We start from the raw sequence: 19,057 nt of genomic DNA on the forward strand, positions 1-19,057 counted from the left end.
CTGGTATGTTGGTATTTTGGGGTCTCCAGAGCAACCCTAACCCTCTTAGTGGGTAACCCTCTTCAAATATGGCAAAAACAAGTTGTTTGTTTTTGCTTTTTGGAGTGGGGAAGGCAGGGCAAATGGGGTTAAGTAACTTGCCCAAGGTCACATGGCTAGTAAGTGTTAAGTGTCTGAGGCCCACTTTGAACTCAGGGCCTCCTGACTCCAGGACAGTGCTCTATTCACTGCACCACCTAGCTACCCCCAACACTTCTTTTTCACCTTCATCAGGAGTCTTCTAATTTCCTCTTCACTTTCTGCCATCAGAGTAGTACTGTCTGAGTATTGTTGATATTTCTCCTGACAACCTTAATTCTAGCTTCTGATTCATACATCTTGGCATTTCACATGATGTACTCTGCATATGAGTTTAATCGGTGCTTCTTAAACTGGGTTGTAACCCCATATGAGGTCATGTAACTGAAAGTGGGGGTTGAAAAAATTTGGCAAAGGTAAAAGGTTTCTGAATGCACAACAACAAAAAATTAATGCAAAATAAAATACATAATGAATCCAAGGTGTTCTGGAAGTGCTTTGCACAACTTTACTGAAGTCTTGATTCTGAACACACAACATGTGCACTTTGCATTGCACATGCTGTCATGCCACACACAACCCCAACAAACACTGGCAGAAACACCTTGGGTCAGATTTGAGACTATTGTATGTTATGAATTACAATGTTTTTATTATACATACAAATTTTTCTGTTCTTACAGAAACATAATAGTTTAATTATGGAAAATAAAAACTTTTAATACTTTCCTATCACAATTCCTCAGCATGTAAGTATCAGATTAATATCCTTTGGATTTTCTTGCATTAGAATGTTTGATTTTTAAAATTGCTGTTATTGGGGTGACTAGGTGGCGCAGGAAATAGATCACTGGCCCTGTAGTCAGGAGGACCTGAGTTCAAATCTGGCTTCAGACACTTAACACTTGTAGCTGTGTGACCTTGGGCAAGTCACTAAACCCCAATTGCCCTACCTTCCCCCCTCCAAAAAGAAAAAAAAAATTGGTTATCTCCTTCTTTTACAGAAACATAACAATTTAATTGGAGCAAGTAAAAACAAAAAATCTTTAATAATATTTCTCCACCATCACAATTGTATGTGTATGTAAGTGTGAACATCAATTTTTAAAATTAAGCACAAAAAAACATAATTTGACAAACTAAAGCTGCTATTTATTTGACAAATGATTAATATTTATTTATATTTTCGGGCAAAAATAATTTTTTTTTTTGTTATGGCCAAGTGCTAAATTTAGACAGAAGAGGTAAAAATACTGATGACAATGGAGTCTTCACTACCAGGTTGTAGTACACCTAAATTGGTAAGAAAAAGAAAATACATCGAATCATTTTTGTAATATGAATTTACTTCCAATAATGATGATGGTGTGGAAAAACCTCTTTGCTTAATTTGTAATGAAGTTCTGGCTGCTGAGAGCATGAAACCAGCCAAACTAAAATGACATTTTTTTTTTTTTTTTTGCTTTTTGGAGGGCAATTGGGGTTAAGTAACTTGCCCAAGGTTACATGGCTAGTTTTTTTATGTGGGTGTTAAGTGTCTGAGGCCGGAACCAAACTCGGATCCTCCTGACTGCGGGCCAACGGTTTTACTCACTGTGCCACCTAGCCGCCCTAAAATGACATTTAATACTAAGCATGCAGCATATTGTGATAAACTGAAAGAATATTTTGAATGACTTTTAAAATCTTCAAATAAAGACAATGTTTTGAGAAATTCATTAGTGTTTCTGTTTACCTGCATCTTACAAAACTTATTTAATTGCAAAAACTAAAAAGCCCTATGTGATAGATCTTGCGTTACCTGCTACTATTAAAATGTTAGAAGTAGTTCAAGGGATAAAGCATGGGGATGAAATTCGTAAAATTCCTTTATCAAATTATATTATTTCCTAAAAGAATTTCTGAAATTAGTAAATGGCCAATCCCAGAAGCTTATTACTAGGCTTAAGGAAAGCCCAAAGTTTGCAATTCAGTTGGATGAAACAACTGATATTTCTAACATGGCACATTAACAACTGTTATGTTTATGTTTATCTTACATGTTTATAAGATACATTGATGAAGAAAGCTCTGAGGAATTATTGTATTGTCACCCTTTGGAAGGGCACACAAGAGGAAAAGATATATATCTTAAAGTTAATGAACTTTTCACAAATGAAAGTTTATAATGGAAAAACTGTATTAGGGTCTGTATATATGGTGCTGGAGCAATGATGGGCAAGAATGTTGTATTTGTAGCAAAAGTTAAAGTTGGTGGCAATGAACATAACACTTTTTACTCACTGCATGATCCATCAGGAGGCAATTGTAGCCAAAAAAATATCACCACAGTCAGATGTTGTGCTTTGCAATAGCTTCAAAATAATTAACTTCATTAAAAGCTGTGCCCGTAAGAGTCATTTATTTTCAAACCTATGGAAAGACAAGGATTCTGATTACAAAAGCTTTTTACTACATGTAGAGGTAAGGAGGCTCTCAAGATGGTGAAGTTTAAACAGATTATTGAAACTGAAAGATGAAGTTCTTATATGACAGAGAAGAAATCTGATTTTGTTACATTTTTTTTTTTCATAATGACATGGCTTTCAAAATGGTGTCACTTGGCAGATATATATATATATATATATACATACATATATATATATATATATATTTAAACTTACTTATTTAAACATGTTGCTTCAAGGAAAAAATTGTAACATTTATGTTAAAAGATAAAATTGAGCCTTACTAAAGAAAAGTTAACATATGAAAGAACAGGATGGAAAATGTTTTTTTAGAAATGTTTACAGCTACAGATGATTTTATAATTGAAAATAACCTTCCCAAAGATTTAACTGTAAGAGTTATAATTGATCATCTGAAATGCCCGTAGACAGTTTCAGAAATACTTCCTTTCAAATTTTGATTCTAAAAAACTAAATTGGGTTCATAGACCATACTCAATTGAAATAAAAAACATCAGTAATCTGCCATTAAAAAGATAAAGAAGAGTTTGCCGAGTTAAGTGACAACAAGTTTAAAATTTGAGTTTCCTAAAAAAAAAAAAAACCAAGAAAACCTATTTAATGAATTTTGTTTTGGAATTGGGGCAGAATTTCCAACAATTTCTGAAATGGCCCTACACATACTTCTGCCATTTTTTACTCTGTATTTATGTGAAGTGGCATTCTCAGCATTGACAAATTATAAAATCAAAATATCCATGAACTCTGAAAAACGTTGAAGACGTTCTATGTCTTGCAGTAACGAATATTCCATCAAGATTTAATTCTTTATGTAAAAATAAACAAGCACATCCATCTCATTGGTATAAAAATTTACTTTCATCTTTAATAAATGGTAAAATTATAAGCATACCAAATAATTGTTTTAAAATAAATTTCTTTATAATTTATTATCAGTAAACTCCCCAGAGGGCAGCTACTACTACTTACAGATTTTTGCTTGTTCATCCTTGAAGAGGACCAATGATATCAGGAGAGTGATGTCTTCATTTGCAAGTGAATTGGATTTAAGTGAGGCAGAGCTGGCAGTTATCATTCTCACTCTCTCCTCCAGAGTCACTGGAGTCCAGTGGGAAGACAAAAGTTGAGACAATTGGAGATGGACTGAGCAACAGATTAGGTACAAAACATCAGAAGCAAAATAAAATACAACAGCATAGTGTTTGAGAAACCCAAACACCCTGGCTAGTGTGATAAAGACTAATTTTTTGGGGTAGGAACTCCTGGGAACACAGAATGTTGTTGTGAATGTGTGTTTAATATGCCTTTGGGATATTTACTTTAAAATGTGCAAGAGGTAATTTCTAATGTGAGATTCAAACTCTAGAGAAAAATGAGGGTTACATATATAGTTTTAGCAGTTGTGTATATAGAGATGGAATTTAAACCTGTGGGAGCTGATGAGGTCACTAAAAACGGAGAGAGAAAAATAGAAAAGTATTCAGGACACAGCCTTGGGGCAACACCTACAATTGGGGAAAGATTATGGATGACAATCAGGCAAAGGCATTTGAGACCTAAGTATGTATAATCTGGAAATAGAGAATTTCGAATATATACATTTCAAAGGATATAAAAGTATATTATTCTTGTTACTCAACTAAATGTTGTAATAATGATAATATATTTAAGTTTTACTTATTATTCTAAAATATCTGGCTCTCATTAAAGGAATATGGTAGTTCATTTCTGTTCTATAAGGAATTAAAAAAAAAAACAACCTCTCCCTATTTGCTAAACTAACAGCTAAAAACAACTCACTGAAATCACATACTGGGCTACAGAATGTCTCTAGACTAAGTTCATTTCCTGGATTTAGGTCATATTTGACCTGGTCTCCATTCCTAAAAACATGATTTTTTGAGACCTTTTGAAGTCTATAGCAAAATTCATTACTTTTCTGCAATAAAGACATTAGGTGCCTAAAGTCTTTAATTTTCTGAGTTTATTTATCTATGTACTATTTTCCTTCCAAGTTTCCACTGTAACCAGTGGCTGAACATACATAAAACCTTTTTTTTTAAAATACAGGTTGCATAACTTTTTTTTTGTTTTTTTCTTTTTGGAGGGCAATTGGGGTTAAGTGACTTGCCCAAGGTCACACGGCTAGTTTTTTGTGTTAAGTGTCTGAGGTCGCATTTGAACTCTGATCCTCCTGACTTCAGGGCCGGTTCTCTATTCACTGCACCACCTAGCCGCCCCTGGTTGCATAAGTTTTGAACCATCAGTCAGCAGTAATGTCAGTAATTAAAGAAAACATTTGTTTTCTGAGTTTTAAAAATGCCTCCCCTAGACAAATGTGTGAATGAATCAATGACAAAGTCATGATTTTTAAGGCAAAAATAGGCAAGCAGAAATATTTGTTATCATACTGATTTAATAGCTTCTCATATTGAGAATGAATGCATTACATTAGGAAAAATTAAAGTACACTCTTCCTTTTCCAACTCTGCCTGGGAGGCAACAGTACTAAATCTGTAAACAAAACGTCTGGGTATGAATATCATTTCTGCCACATACTTCCTGTGTGTTCTTGGGCAAGTAAGTCAACTTCTCTGAGACTCCATTTCTTCATGTGTAAAATGACAAAGTTGTACAAGGTTATCTCTAAACTTCCTTCTAGCTTGAAATTTCTAGGATTCTATTCTTTTCATATTTATTTATTTCCTGTTTTTCTGGCCCTAGCCACCAGTAATAAAGATGAGGAGCATCGTATTTCTAGGGGTACTGTGGAGAGAGCCCTGGTTTGGAAACCTGGATTCAAATTCCGGTTCTGACATTTAATAGTTGTATGACCATAAGGAACTGGAACTCTTAGTCAATAGTTTCCTCTTTGGGGGCATAGTTGCCCTGGCTCATGATTGAAGAATAAATAAATCCTTGACTTGGCCCTCTATAGCCAGGTGAGTGACAAATTCAGCCCTCTTCTCACAAAGCCTCTGGCCATTGACTGTGACAAGGCCAGGACTTCTGAACAGGTTTAAACAACATAAGCACCTCACCATCTGCCCTAGGGCTGTCCATGTATACTATATTTCTTCCCTTTTCAACTTCTCCTGAGGGATTTTTTTTTTGGAGGGCAATTGGATTTAAGTGACTTGCCCAAAGTCACAGGGCTAGTAAGTGTGTCAAGTGTCTGAGGTCGGATTTGAACTCAGGTCCTCCTGACTCCAGGGCTGGTGTTCTATTCACTGTGCCACCTAGCCGCCCCTGAGGGATTTTCAATACCGCTGGAGAGAATATAATAATCTACTATCCTAAGGGTAGTAAACTTTCCCCTCCATTCAGAATTGCTGTTTGAGATGCCTAAGTCAAAGCTTCCTTGTGCTATCCTGTGCCGACATATTCATCCATCTCATGGCTACTCCTGCTGTGTCCTTATCCTGTCCTCCACTCCCTCCTCTCATTCCCCTCACCTTCTATTGTGATCTATGGGACCCATGTGATCTCTAGAATGGGGAGTTCCAAAGGTAATAGACTTTCATATTAGGTCCCTTCCTATTGCACTGTATCTTCTTGCAAACCCTCCTTTGTTCCACTCTTGGATGGTTCCAATCTTGAAGAGGTATTACTTCTCCTTCCCAATGCTTTGACAGATTACCTTTTCAATCACTTCTTCTCTCCTTTCCCTCTTACAATGTTCACTTTCTCTTAAATTCTCTGGCTCCTTCCCTGCTACTTACAAATATGGCCAGATCTAACCTTATCCTTTAAAAACAAAGTACATTTGTTAAAACTTTGACAATAAAGGTTTGATATTATCTTATTAGCTATGTTATCTAACATTAGATATATCTCTTTCAGAGCTGGGCTACTAGCAAAAGCTGTTTGCATTTGTTTTCTCCTTTCTTACCTACTACTCATTTCTCAGTCTTTTGTAATTTGTCAAACTATTCTAAAGTCACCAGTGATTTCTAAATTACTAAATCTAACTGGCTTCATCATTCTTTACCTTTGCAACATGACACTTTATGACTTCCTTCTAGATACTACTTGACACTTTCTAGACTTCTTCCCTATTTTTCTGTGATATTTATTCTTCATCCTTGCTTGCCTCCTTCTTGCCTGATCAAGCCTTCTTAGTGTTCCTTGCAGATTCATCATCCAAGTCCCACTATGTGTGGGTACATGTAGCAGCAAGCACCCCAAGCATCCTCAGGGTCGCTGCCAGCACAGGTTCTTGGATCTGCTTTGATAAAGGAAAGCAACTCAAAATGGGTTAACAAGCTTACTTTAATCAGTCAGACATATATCGTTTACCTTGTTCAGGGGAAAAAGGTCAGCACCCCGAACTTCAAAGTATACAGGCAGAATTATCAAGACAGAAACAGATCAAGTAGACAGATTTACAAACTGTCCAACCATTACATCTATACCCAGTCAACATCTGGGTTTCAACATCTGGGTTTTTCAAAGCCGGGGGTGGGGGGGCTCTGGACAACGGCTTCCCAGAATCCAGATCAAATCACAGAACACTTCTCAAAGTGAGCCCCCAAAACAAAGCCTCACATCAGGGCTTATATAGCCTTCTCCTGTCTTAGAGAATGTAACAACCTTATTGACCCACTGGCCAATCAAAAAGTATCTACTGAAAAACAAGTCTCCCATCCCAGGCTTCAGGTGCACTTTAGCCTAGGGGCAGGGAAGATCTTCCAAATTTGCATTCCCATTACAGTACACCCTAGGGATCTTGCCTGAGCCTTCTTTTCTATCACTGCACTCTCACTCTTAGTGATCTCATTAGTTCCCAAGAGCTGAACTAGCACTTGAATGGAGATCACTTCTGAATCTATATAACTACCTCAAATCTCTTCCTAGCTCCAATTCCACACCTTTAACTGCCTGCTAGATATTTCCATCTGGATGTCCAACATACAATAAGTCTAAAATAGACTTCATTAGCTTTTCCCCTAAAACAAACCCCCCTAATTTCCTTGTTTCTGCTTAAGCCAGGTTCACAATCTAGTAATCTAGCAAAAAATTTGATCCTTCCTTCTCACTCACATTCTGTATCTAACCAATTTCCAACTTGTTGATTCTACCTTCAATAAGATTTTCTACATTTGTCCTCTTCTCTTTACTAACACCACAACCCATCCTCATCTAGGCTCTTCTATAGGTTACTATAAGAGCTTAGCAATTGACCTTTCTGCATCAAGCTTCTATTTCAATAAGCTCCCTAATTGACAGTCCTAAAGCACAAGATTGACAAAGGTACTCCCCTTGGGAAAGTTTTGGTGGCTTTCCATTGCCTTTAGGATTAAATAAAAACTATTCAACATGATGCTGCACTTTTTTTTTTAACCATTGTGCCTTTGCACATGCCTGGGATGTTTTCCTTCCTTGTTTCTGCTTTTTGGAACCCCAGTTCCTTCTAGGGCTCAGCTCAAATGCCATCTTCTATGGAAGGCCTTTCCTGATTCTCTGCTATGTTAGTACTTTCCCCAAATTTTCTGTTTAAATTTTGCATCTTTCCAATAGAACATGAGGTCCTTGAGAACAGTGACATTTCACCTTTCATATTTCTAGTGTCTAACATGTACTTAATAAACTTTGGTTTACTGAACTCGGCAAAATGGGTTAATAATTCATGTACTGGGGCAGCTAAGTGGTGCAGTGAATAGAGCATTGGCCCTGGAGTCAGTAATTGACCTGAGTTGAAATCCAGCCACAACACTTACTAGCCTTGTGACCTTGGGCAAGTCACTAAACCCCAATTGCCCTGCCTTCCCCCCTCCAAAAAGAAAAAAAAAGGTTCCATGTACTACATAGACCACAAAATTCTTCTAAGAAAAGTACTTTAAAGGTACTATAAAGATGAGTTATTAGACTAAGCATAACCTAAGCGAGAGGCAAACATTAGTGATATCACAAATATTGTCAAATACATTTATACTTTGGTATTAAAGCAAAGAGAACTAAAGAACATTCCCTTTAGGTATAGCTAAAACAAGTCATATTGCCATTGTTGAACAGTACCAGATGATAGTCAACTATAATGCTTGTTTATCCTGTGTGATTCCACTTAGGTCCACTTATCAAATAGTAAATTAATTATTAGCACCCTATGGTCTGAAAAAGGCCTGATAAGTGTCTTAGCTGCTCATGAAGTCATCTTGAAAGTCACTGTACTCTATACTATAATCTGATTTAAATTTTAGAATGTTCACCTAAAATTGCTAAGGCTTCAGGATACAATAGTGCAAACAAGTTGCTGTGTTTTATATAAATACACATTCTATAGAAGCCCAGGATGCTGTTAAACCAGGATCTCTGGACTCTCAGATACTTGCTGTGAAGAAGGGACTAGAGGCAATGGTGTTTACAGAAAACTCTCAGTTTTCCTAAGAATACTGTACAAGAATAATGAAAACCATCAGTACCTGAGATGCATTACTATACTACTTTATGGGGAAACAATAAAAAAAGAAAGAATATAATCAAGGCTGAAATTACATTATACTCAGCAGTAGTGATTAAATGATGACTTTATTTACAGGATACAAACTTTTAATATTGAACGGGAATTAAAGTGCTTAATTTTACAATGTTTCTAATTCTCATCCTTTATGACCAAATATACATATGTTACAGATTATATACAATATTTGCCAGTATTTTACATTCATACATCTTAAAATTTTTCACATGCATTTTTAAACATCTGAATTAAATGAGGAATTTGAGAACATACCTTTTCAAAAGTTATCAGTCAATTTTTTACTCACACACAGTATGAAATGCTAATTTGGTAAAAAGGTGTTTTATCTAAGGCCTTGATTGTTTTGACAATGAATGGTGGTCCCCAAACAATACATTTTTAATACCCATATAATGTATATGAAAGTTACAATTCCTTCATAGTAAATCATACTTTGCAGATGAGGATATTCTGATTCCTCCCAGCCCCAAATATGTATTTTTGGGGCATCATTATTTAAATGATACAATCGTGGTACTTGCCAGCTTCACAAACAAGACTACAAGTATTATTTGCTAACAAAAAATATTTCATAGAAACTGTGCCATTTTGTGCATGAGGTGAGAGAAAGCAAGTGCACAAGAGAGTTTATGAGAATGTTTTATTTCACCAAATCTTTAGTCAAGTAAAATAATGGAAATATATTGATGTTAGCTGACTTCCATCACAGTAAGCTGAATGGAATGTCTCAGAAGGGTGAAATTCTTCAGGAAAACATCAATTAAAAAACAGTATAAAAAGATGACACTTAGTGTAAATTGGGGTGTGTGTGTACGTGTGTGCATGTGTGTGTGTGTGTGTGTGTGTGTGTGTGTAAAGCATCTGCATGCTAATCTTACCCAAAGCACCCAGACTTTGTTCCTTTGGTAAGTATATGTATTTGTATTTTTCCACTTTAATACTTTGTGTATTCCCCATGGAAAATTTGTAGGAATAAAATGAAGCTTAAGATTGCTTTGATCTTGGGATGAGCATTTTTCCTCTGTCCATATTTTAATTTATCTATTTTTATTTCTCTCAGTCTCCTTGTTCTCTCCCACCACCTTGTAGAGTGCAAAATCATATCGACACTATAGATACGAGGTGAATACACAAGAATGAGTTATTTTAAAAATTCATGTAAACAATTATGTAGAATAATTAACAGTGTGAAAGAAATGTTCCCATAATAAATAATTTAATTTTCATCTGTGAAAGATAGTATGAATGTTTTAATGAACACAAAAATAAATTCACCTAAGGAATTTTAAAACTACTTATCTTAGTGTAGAATTGATATAAACATTCTCAAAGATAAAAATTAATTTGAGGTCATTAAATGATCCTACAGATAAAGATATGGGGCAAAAATGAAGAAGAAACATGACTATCCATAAAGCATGTTACAAAAAAACCAAGGATAAAAGATAAGTAAAATTACCCTTCTTAATTTGAATACATTCATGAAGAATACAAAAAGTAGGAAAAAATTAAGACATTTTCTTAATTCATTTTAACTGACTATACATGTTATTGCATATTTATACTTACATTTATAATATTTACACATAATTTCAGATCTGTTAACATAGCATGAAAATACTTCATGTAACAACTTTTATTTACATCTGCTTTCTTCAGTGTTATGTAAGCAAGAATTTTTATAGAAACCAGGGTCTTGCCTCCACCTAAATACTTATCTGCAGTCCTGCCTTTTCCCCAACATAAGGTAAAATTTAAACAGGAACAGTGTAAAAAAATGCATGGGGGGAAGCTAGGTGGCACAGTGAATAGAGCACCAGCTCTGGAGTTAGGAGGACCCGAGTTCAGATCTGGCCTCAGACACTTAACACTTACTAGCCATGTAGCCATGTGACCTTGGGCAAGTCACTTAACCCCAAATGCCCTGCCTTCCCCCCTCCAAAAAGAAAAAAAAAAGAATTCATGAAGACCATCTATCAGAGAGCAAGCTGAGAATAAGCAAAATAGAAGGAGCTGAACATACTAAGGTTAAAAAAACCAAAAACCAAACAAACCACTTTTCCACATAAATCCTCAGGATCATGACAGCAGAAAGAAAACAACAGAACAGTGTATTAGCAGGATTATTTTAACATTTACAAGTTTTTCAGAAGGCATCAATGATTCTTCAAAAACCCCACAGTACCAGAAAGTCTATAGTTTCTTTAAAATATGTTAATAAATCAAGCATTTTTTTTTTTATCACCTTACATGCATCTTCTCAGGGGCTGATAGGATTTCTTTTAATACTTTGCTTCTATAAGAAGTTTATATCTTTTTCCCACTCTAACTCTCAAATTAAGAAATATGATTAGAAACAGTAGTATGACATATTTTAAATAATAAAATATTTAATTATTTGTATTCTTTAAAATTGTTTAAATAATTTATTTCATTAATGGAATATAAAAACAGTAATTTGAAGTGCTGCATTAACTCTAAGCTCAAGAGAAAAAGGAGACATACACATCCCCTTTGGGCAGATACCTGCATTTTCAAGTCTTCACTGTAAATGCCTACTCTGAAGAATGAAATTACTTGCAAACCATACCTGTGGTGTTGAAAGTGACTGCTGGCATGTCCGTGAATAAACTCTACTAAAAAGCTGGATATAAAAATATGCACTATTATACAGTGTATAAAATTTCAGTTAAATCCCAAGGTAAAAACCAAAAGTAGGAAGAAAAAAAGAATTGGGATGTTTTACTCTTGTGAAGAACAGATTTCATGAACTCAGTCATTTTTTTGGTTTCTGGGAGATAAAGAGAGATGATTTAGAAAGCAACAAGGAAGAGAAAGGATTTGATTAAGCCTGAGACAGGATACTGCTTCTAAAAGGACAGCCATTGATCACTGTTAGTTTAGATAAATGCCAGAAGTCTGCAATAGTACTTAAAAAGAAACAATTGTAGGGCCTTTACTACATATAGAGTTATCTAAAAGAGCTCAATAAAAGGAGAAAGAAACAGATAATGGTGCTTTCCTTTATAAAGATAGAGGAGGGAGAAGAAAGTAATTCTTCTCACAGAAGGTCTTTCCTAGGATCACTTCTGATTTATCAAAATGAAAATAGCATCATACTTTTAAATTCTGTAGCATACTGCACAAATAACACCTATTTTTTTAAAAAGATGTTTCATTTTTGCCACTACCAATGTATTGAGTCAGAGAGTTAGGCTTTTTGTTTTGTCTTTAGAAGAAATAATATTACAGAGATGCCTTTTTAATACTTTTCAAAAGTCATCTGGTCCATAGAGCCCTATTTGGAATACAGAATCTTCAGAGACTCACACACATACCATCTTCCTTCCCCTTAGAAACATTCTCATTTTTAATATTATTTCCTCCATTTTTAGGCAAACATTTGTCAACACTAAATATTGCTTACTGTTCATATCAAGTTCATTTTTGCCCCCCAAAAATGTTTAAAAAGGGATCACATCAGAAAGTCAAGATCAAATTTCTCTTCATTTTGTTCTCTAACTTCTACAAGGTTTGAGGGTTGAGGGTTTACTGTGATGCTCTTTTGGCTCTAAGTATTTGATTTTCATGGCTAGTTTGTATTCCATGTAGAAAGGAAAAAAACAAAACTGTGACATACTTGTTTCTAAATCATAATATTTGCCTGCTCCTTTTTGGAGGAATAAATAGGATAGCTAAATGTCCTATTAAAATGGCTGAATTCCAGCTCTAATGGTCTAATAATTTTGAGCAAAGGTTTTGTCCTTCTCTTTATCTGTAATCCTTCATGGTTATATTCAGTCCAGGCAGGCCTATAAGTCTTTTAGCAATCACATGTTAGGAATAAATAGACAGTCAAAGAAATAAATACAACTTGAGAAATGGCTCAACTTGAGAAGATAATGACATTTTAATCACAAGAACTATATTGAATCAAAAAGAGAGTTGGGTTTTTTGTTTTATCTTTGGAGGAAGACAAATAAAAGAGCAGTGTCTAAGCAGAAGCATGATTTAAAAAAAAATTAAAATCTTCAGTTAAAAAAAAATAAGCCAACAAAATTCTTTCAAACCTTCCCCAAATCTGTAAACTAAAATAAAATCTTTTCAAAAATGAAGTTTTCACTTTCTTGAAATATTGATCTCAGAAAGAAATGAGCCTTATAGATTTTGGGCAATAAAGTTTTTGTTGACATTTTTTAACATAGGTTTTAATATTTTAAAAAATTGTACTTTTCCTAACAATTGAAATTGTATGAGTTGTCTTAACACATTTAACGACACTAGAGATTCAAGTGAAATTGTGCTACCATACACACTGTGATTTTATACTTAATAGATACTTACTAAATAGTACTTGCAATGGGATTAACAAATTGATTCATGAAGATATAGTATGTATTATATATTCTACATTTAATAAATGTGCCTAGAGAAAATAATTGAAAAATCTTATTGAAAAATTTTTCTACACAAAAAAAAAGTTTACCAAATAGTGTCCCCAAGCCCTAACTCAGGTTTTCCATAGAGAGAACGTTTTTCAGATATCAGTGAAAGGAAAGAGAATCCTTATCAATAATTGATGTTATTACTCACTTCAACATTCATATGATTATAAAAATGAAATATTATAAATGCTGAGTGTCCCAGTGATCAAAATGTTAATTTATCTTATCTCAAAAATAACGAAGACAAAAACATTACTAATCAAATCTACACCCTATATTTAAATATGTAATATTAGCACCTTCAAATAGAGGCTCTAGGGGTAGCTAGGTGGTGCAGTGAATACAGCACTGGCCCTGGAGTCAGGAGGACCTGAGTTCAAATCCGGCCTCAGACACTTAACACTTACTAGCCATGTGACCCTGGGCAAGTCACTTAACCCCAATTCCCCTGCTTTCTCCCCTGCAAAAAGAAAGAAAAGGAAAAAACCAAAAACAAATAGAGGCACGGTTTTAAATAGACTCAGAACATAAAAGAAAAATCAATGGTCTTAAAATAGAGTCGAATTCACTAATTTGTTACATGCCATATAAATGGCTATTTTTGTTAAGCTTACAAAAATATCAAGACCATTAAGTATCAACTAATTAAACATAAACTGTCAAAATATCCTTAAGAATACTTTTCTTAGAGGGTGGCTAGGTGGCGCAGTGAGTAAAGTGCTGGCCCCGGAGTCGGGAGTTCTGTTCTGGCCTCAGACACTTAACACCCACACAAAAAAAACTAGCTGTGTAACCTTGGGCAAGTTACTTAACCCCAATTGCCCTCAAAAAGGCAAAAGGCCAAAAAAAAAAAAGAATACTTTGCTTAATTCCAAGATAAAACATGCTTTGTTTTTTAAAATATAAATAATAGACAAATATGATCCTAAAATCATGAAGTCAAAGTACAGTCTACTTGATATTATATATACATAAATCCTTATACTTCTGTTTCTTTTCCTTATTTGAATAGTACATTTTAAAAAAGAAAAACAATTAGCTTTTTATTCTTGGTAAATTGAAAGTCTAAAAGTCAATCTAATTTGTCTTTTTTATTTTTTCTATAAGAAAATACATTATAATATACACAACGTGTGTAAATAGCTTTAGATATTAACTTCAATAAAGTGAATGCATTAAACGAAACTTTCCCTGTATTTTTCATTACATATCTATTTTGGCAATATGGAGGTATATCTTTCAAACTATCAGAAGTCCTACATGAGCAAAGAATATAACAAAGACTTTGTGGCACATTTAACCTAACAGCAAGAGAATCAAATGCCAGTTTCTTTAAGACAAACACAAATAGTAAATGCTCAAGTCAGATGTTTTTTTCACTGTTCACATTAAAAAAAAATTATCAGTGAAATGACTCTACAACTTCATTAATGATATATAAGTTTAAGAAAATAGTCTGTTCTTACTGCACCCCTCCTCTCCCACACCCAAATTTGCTTATGAACCTGTATTTTTAACATAAAGTGCTAAAAGGTATAGGGTTGTTAGGAATGTCTTATTTTCTGTTTTTTTTTTCTTCATTTGCTTCATTGCACAGCTGCACCTCCCCCTCCAACAACAGGACAACTGTAGCTCAGCACTCTGGATTTCTTTGGAGTCCAGGATCATCATTTGCAGTCAATTGCAGTTCATTTGGATACTCTGGTGTCTCACCTTTGACAGCTAAGTGGATGATTTTCAACCATTTCTGTTTCAGTTCCTCACTGTCTGCAGAAAAGCTGTGCACAGACTTAGACTGGGTCAGTTTGAAACTGTGGGGAAGATCAGCACTCCTTGGTGTATCATCTACTATGTAGCCTAGGAGTGGAATGGTTGCTTGAGCTCTGACATCCTAAGAAAAGAGATTTAGATGAGAAGATGATAAAGAAAAAGAAAAAAAAGAAACCAGCCAAATTCTACCTCCTCAACAAATCTGTTTTATGAATAGAAAGAAAATGCAATATATGCACTTAATATATGTTTATGTAATATATGGTATGTAATATGTATATGTGTATAATCATGTCATTATTGACACTTTCACGTATACCCTTTGTCACTAGCCCTAAGTAATCTCTCCTCTGAGATTCATTCAATCTATATCACCCAATCAAAATTCTGGTGGCTGCTTTCTACAAACCTCCAGGACACTCTCCTTCCTTCCTCCTTCAATTCAGTGCCTGATTCACAAGTCTTTATCTCCTGCTCTCGTGCTAGGGGACGACCATATGTACATACTGATCGTCCCTCAAGTACTCTATATTGTTGTTAGAGCTGAGTTTGGTGCAGTTATTCTCAACAGAAATTTGAAACCATACTTTAAAAAAACCAATAAACTATATACTTATCCCTGCAGAACCACTATTAACTCTATGACCCTAAGAGATCAGGAAAAGGACCCAATATGCATTTAAAAAAATATTTTGAGCAGTTCTTTTTGCAATATTAAACAAGTAGAAACTAACAGGGGATGGCTGAATAAGAATGGTATATGAATGTAATGATATCCTAGTATGCCATAAGATTTATTTAGATGTCATTTCCCTTAAAATTTCATATGTTCACTTTTATGGTGAACATTTATTTTTACATCTAAAGGGACCATAATTATTCTCCTTAATGCCCCCTTTGGTAAGTTTCTTTTATTGTCCTATTCTAATCCCAAATTCAACTCATTTTTATCAAACTCATTAAACAGGGAACAAAAAAGATAAAAATAAGAAAATCTTATATAGGGGAGGAAAAATCTGTAAGGTAAATAAAAGACCCCAAACGTTTTAGAATAAGAAAACGTGGAAATTTGGGCATAGATAATGGATATCTGTGATTTTAGTGAGCCAAAGTTTAAGTTTATGGATTCTCCATTTTCTTTTCTTTTTTGGGGGGGGAGGGCAGGGCAATTGGGGTTAAGTGACTTGCCCAAGGTCACACAGCTAGTAAGTGTTAAGTATCTGAGGCCACATTTGAACTCAGGTCCTCCTGACTCCAGGGCTGGTGCTCTATTCACTGCGCCACCTAGCCGCCCCTGAATTCTCCATTTTATTTTATTTTTTAAAGCAATTGGGATTAAGTAACTTGCTCAAGGTTACACGGCCAGTTATTTCTGGGTGTGGTACTGAGTATCTGAGCCCAGATTTGATCCCCAGGTCATTCTGACACTGGAGTCGGTGCTCTTACTCGCTGAGCCACCTGGCTGCCCCATCCATGAATTCTCCATTTTAAAGAGAAGGAACTGAGGACTTCTAGAATTACCTCCCTTATCCTCTCAATTCATCTCTAACCAGTACACTCAATAGAAGGCAATTATTATGATGTACCTGTGGTGCACCATACATGTAGAGTACAAGAGGTTCTTGTTTAGGGATCACACACCAAGCTTTTTGCCAGGGTTTAGACTTTTCCATATACTGAAGAAAGCTGCATATGACACTGTTTCCAGAAACTTCTGCTGATTCAATCTGTGGAATATGTAGCGAAGATAACAAAAGGAGACAGACACATATTATCCTTTAAATATAGATATAGACACTAAGCCAAATAGAGAAACAACTTATAAAATATAAAAATCTTTAGAAAATTAATAATTTACAAAATAAATTTGCTAGTGAATGAAGGAAATTATTAAAAAATTTCTGAATGAATACAATTCTTCTAAACCAAATATGCATCACTAAGGCAAGGATCTGTGATTAGGTTGGAAGTGACTCTTTTTATTGACATAACTGTAATTTAGTAGGTAAGTAGCTTAAAGTGTTGCCTGAGTCTCAGAGAACTTAATTGATTTGTTTGCTTTTGGTCACACAAATGGGCATTACAAATAGAATTTGAACCCAGGTCTTGCTGACTCCAGGTCTAGCAGCCTATTTACTACACCATGCTGTATTTCCTAAATAGAATTAATGGAAATGGAAAGCATTTTTAATAGTTCAAACACTTCATCTTTTCTATATATAGCATTTGTAGTCAAATATAACACTGCAGAGCAATATATCACCCTTATTACAGGTGGGATTTATACCAGGAATGTGGGGCTAGTTTGATATTAAGAAAACTAGAAGCATAATTGGTAGGATTACTACCAACAAAAAGAAATCTCCTTATTACATCAACAGATGCAGAAAAAGCTTCTGACAAAATATAACACCCAATCCTATAAAAAAACTAGAAAGTATTAGAAAAAAATGGAGCCCTTCTTTAAATAAGTAGTATCCATCTAAAACCATGAGGAAGTATTATCTGTAGTGAAGACAAACTAGCCTTCCCAATATGCTCAGAGTAGCAAGGATGGCCATTATCAGCACTATTATTGTATTTGAAATGGCAGTTGTAGCAATAAGACATGAACAAAACGATAACTCTTTGCAATGACGTGATGGTATACATTGAGAACCCTAAAGAATCAACTAAAAAATTAGCTGAAATAATTAACAACTTAAACAAAATTCTAGGACATAAAATAAACCTACATAAATTATCAACATTTCCATACACTACCAACAAAACCCAGCAGCAAGGAGGTAAAAAGAGAAATTACATTTAAAGTAACTCCAAGCAATATAAAACAGTTGGAAATCTACCCACAAGAAAAACTCTGGGACTATATGAACACAATCACAAAACACTTTTCATACAAATAAAGATAGATCTAAATAATTGGATATGTGTTAATTGCTTATGTGTAAACCAAGCCATTATGATAAAAATGATAATTCTACCTGAGCTCACTTACTTATTCGGTGGCATACCAATCAAACTACCAAACTATTTTATGTAACAGAAAATGTAATAACAAAATTCATTTGGAAGAGCAAAATGTTGAGAATATCAAGGGAATCAATGAAAATAATGTGAAGGAAAGCAGTCCAGAAGTACCAGATTTTAAACTACATTACAAAAGTGTAATCATCTATAATCTGGCACTGGCTAAAAAATACACAATAGTAAATAACCATAGTAAAGTGTTTGATAAACCCAAAGATCCAAGCTTTCAGTGTAAGAACTCATCATGTGAGAAAAATTGGTAGAAAAACTGGAAAGCAGTTTGGCAGAAACTAGGCATATGCCAACATCTCATTCCATATACCAAGATAAGGTCAAAATGGATAAATGATTTAAACATAAAGGGTGATATCATAAATTAGGGGAGCACAGAAAAATACACTTGTCAGATCTATGGATGAGGGAAAAGTTCATGACCAAATAAGTGAGAGATAAGTCACTACTGATTAGAGAAATGCAAACTAAAGTAATTTTGAGATACCACCTAGTCAGATTACAAGACAGAAAAGGAAAACGAGAAATGCTAGAGGGGATGTGGGAAAATTGGGACACCAATGTACTGTTGGTGGACTTGTGAATTAGTCCAATAATTCTGGAGATAATTTGGAACCATGCATATCTATAAACAGTGCATATTCTTTGACCTAACAATACCACCACTATCTGAGGTATGTATCTGCCTGTATCCCAAAAAGATCAAGGAAAAGGGAAAATAGTCTTTTTGTACAAAAATATTTATAGCAGCTCTTTTTGTGGCAGCATAGAAT

The 19,057-nt window shown here is 34.6% G+C and overlaps 1 protein-coding gene across 5 annotated transcripts in view; it reads right to left on the reverse strand.

Moving 5' to 3' along the window:
- Positions 1 to 9,056: 9,056 nt before the first annotated feature.
- The window catches only part of FGD4 (FYVE, RhoGEF and PH domain containing 4), a 285,423-nt gene continuing 275,422 nt past the window's right edge, over positions 9,057 to 19,057 (reverse strand). For all 5 annotated transcript variants that reach the window (XM_069094845.1, XM_069094844.1, XM_069094847.1 and 2 more), the window contains 2 exons: positions 16,829 to 16,969; positions 9,057 to 15,363 (listed from right to left, as the gene is read on the reverse strand). In XM_069094845.1, the coding sequence (XP_068950946.1) occupies positions 15,106 to 15,363; positions 16,829 to 16,969 (399 nt within the window). In that variant the 3' untranslated portion in view covers positions 9,057 to 15,105. The remainder of the gene's footprint in view (positions 15,364 to 16,828; positions 16,970 to 19,057) is intronic.

The sequence above is a fragment of the Petaurus breviceps genome, unplaced genomic scaffold (genome assembly GCF_028583685.1).
Source record: "Petaurus breviceps papuanus isolate PSGF00001 unplaced genomic scaffold, PetGlider_PUasm1.0 221, whole genome shotgun sequence".
NCBI lineage: Eukaryota > Metazoa > Chordata > Mammalia > Diprotodontia > Petauridae > Petaurus > Petaurus breviceps.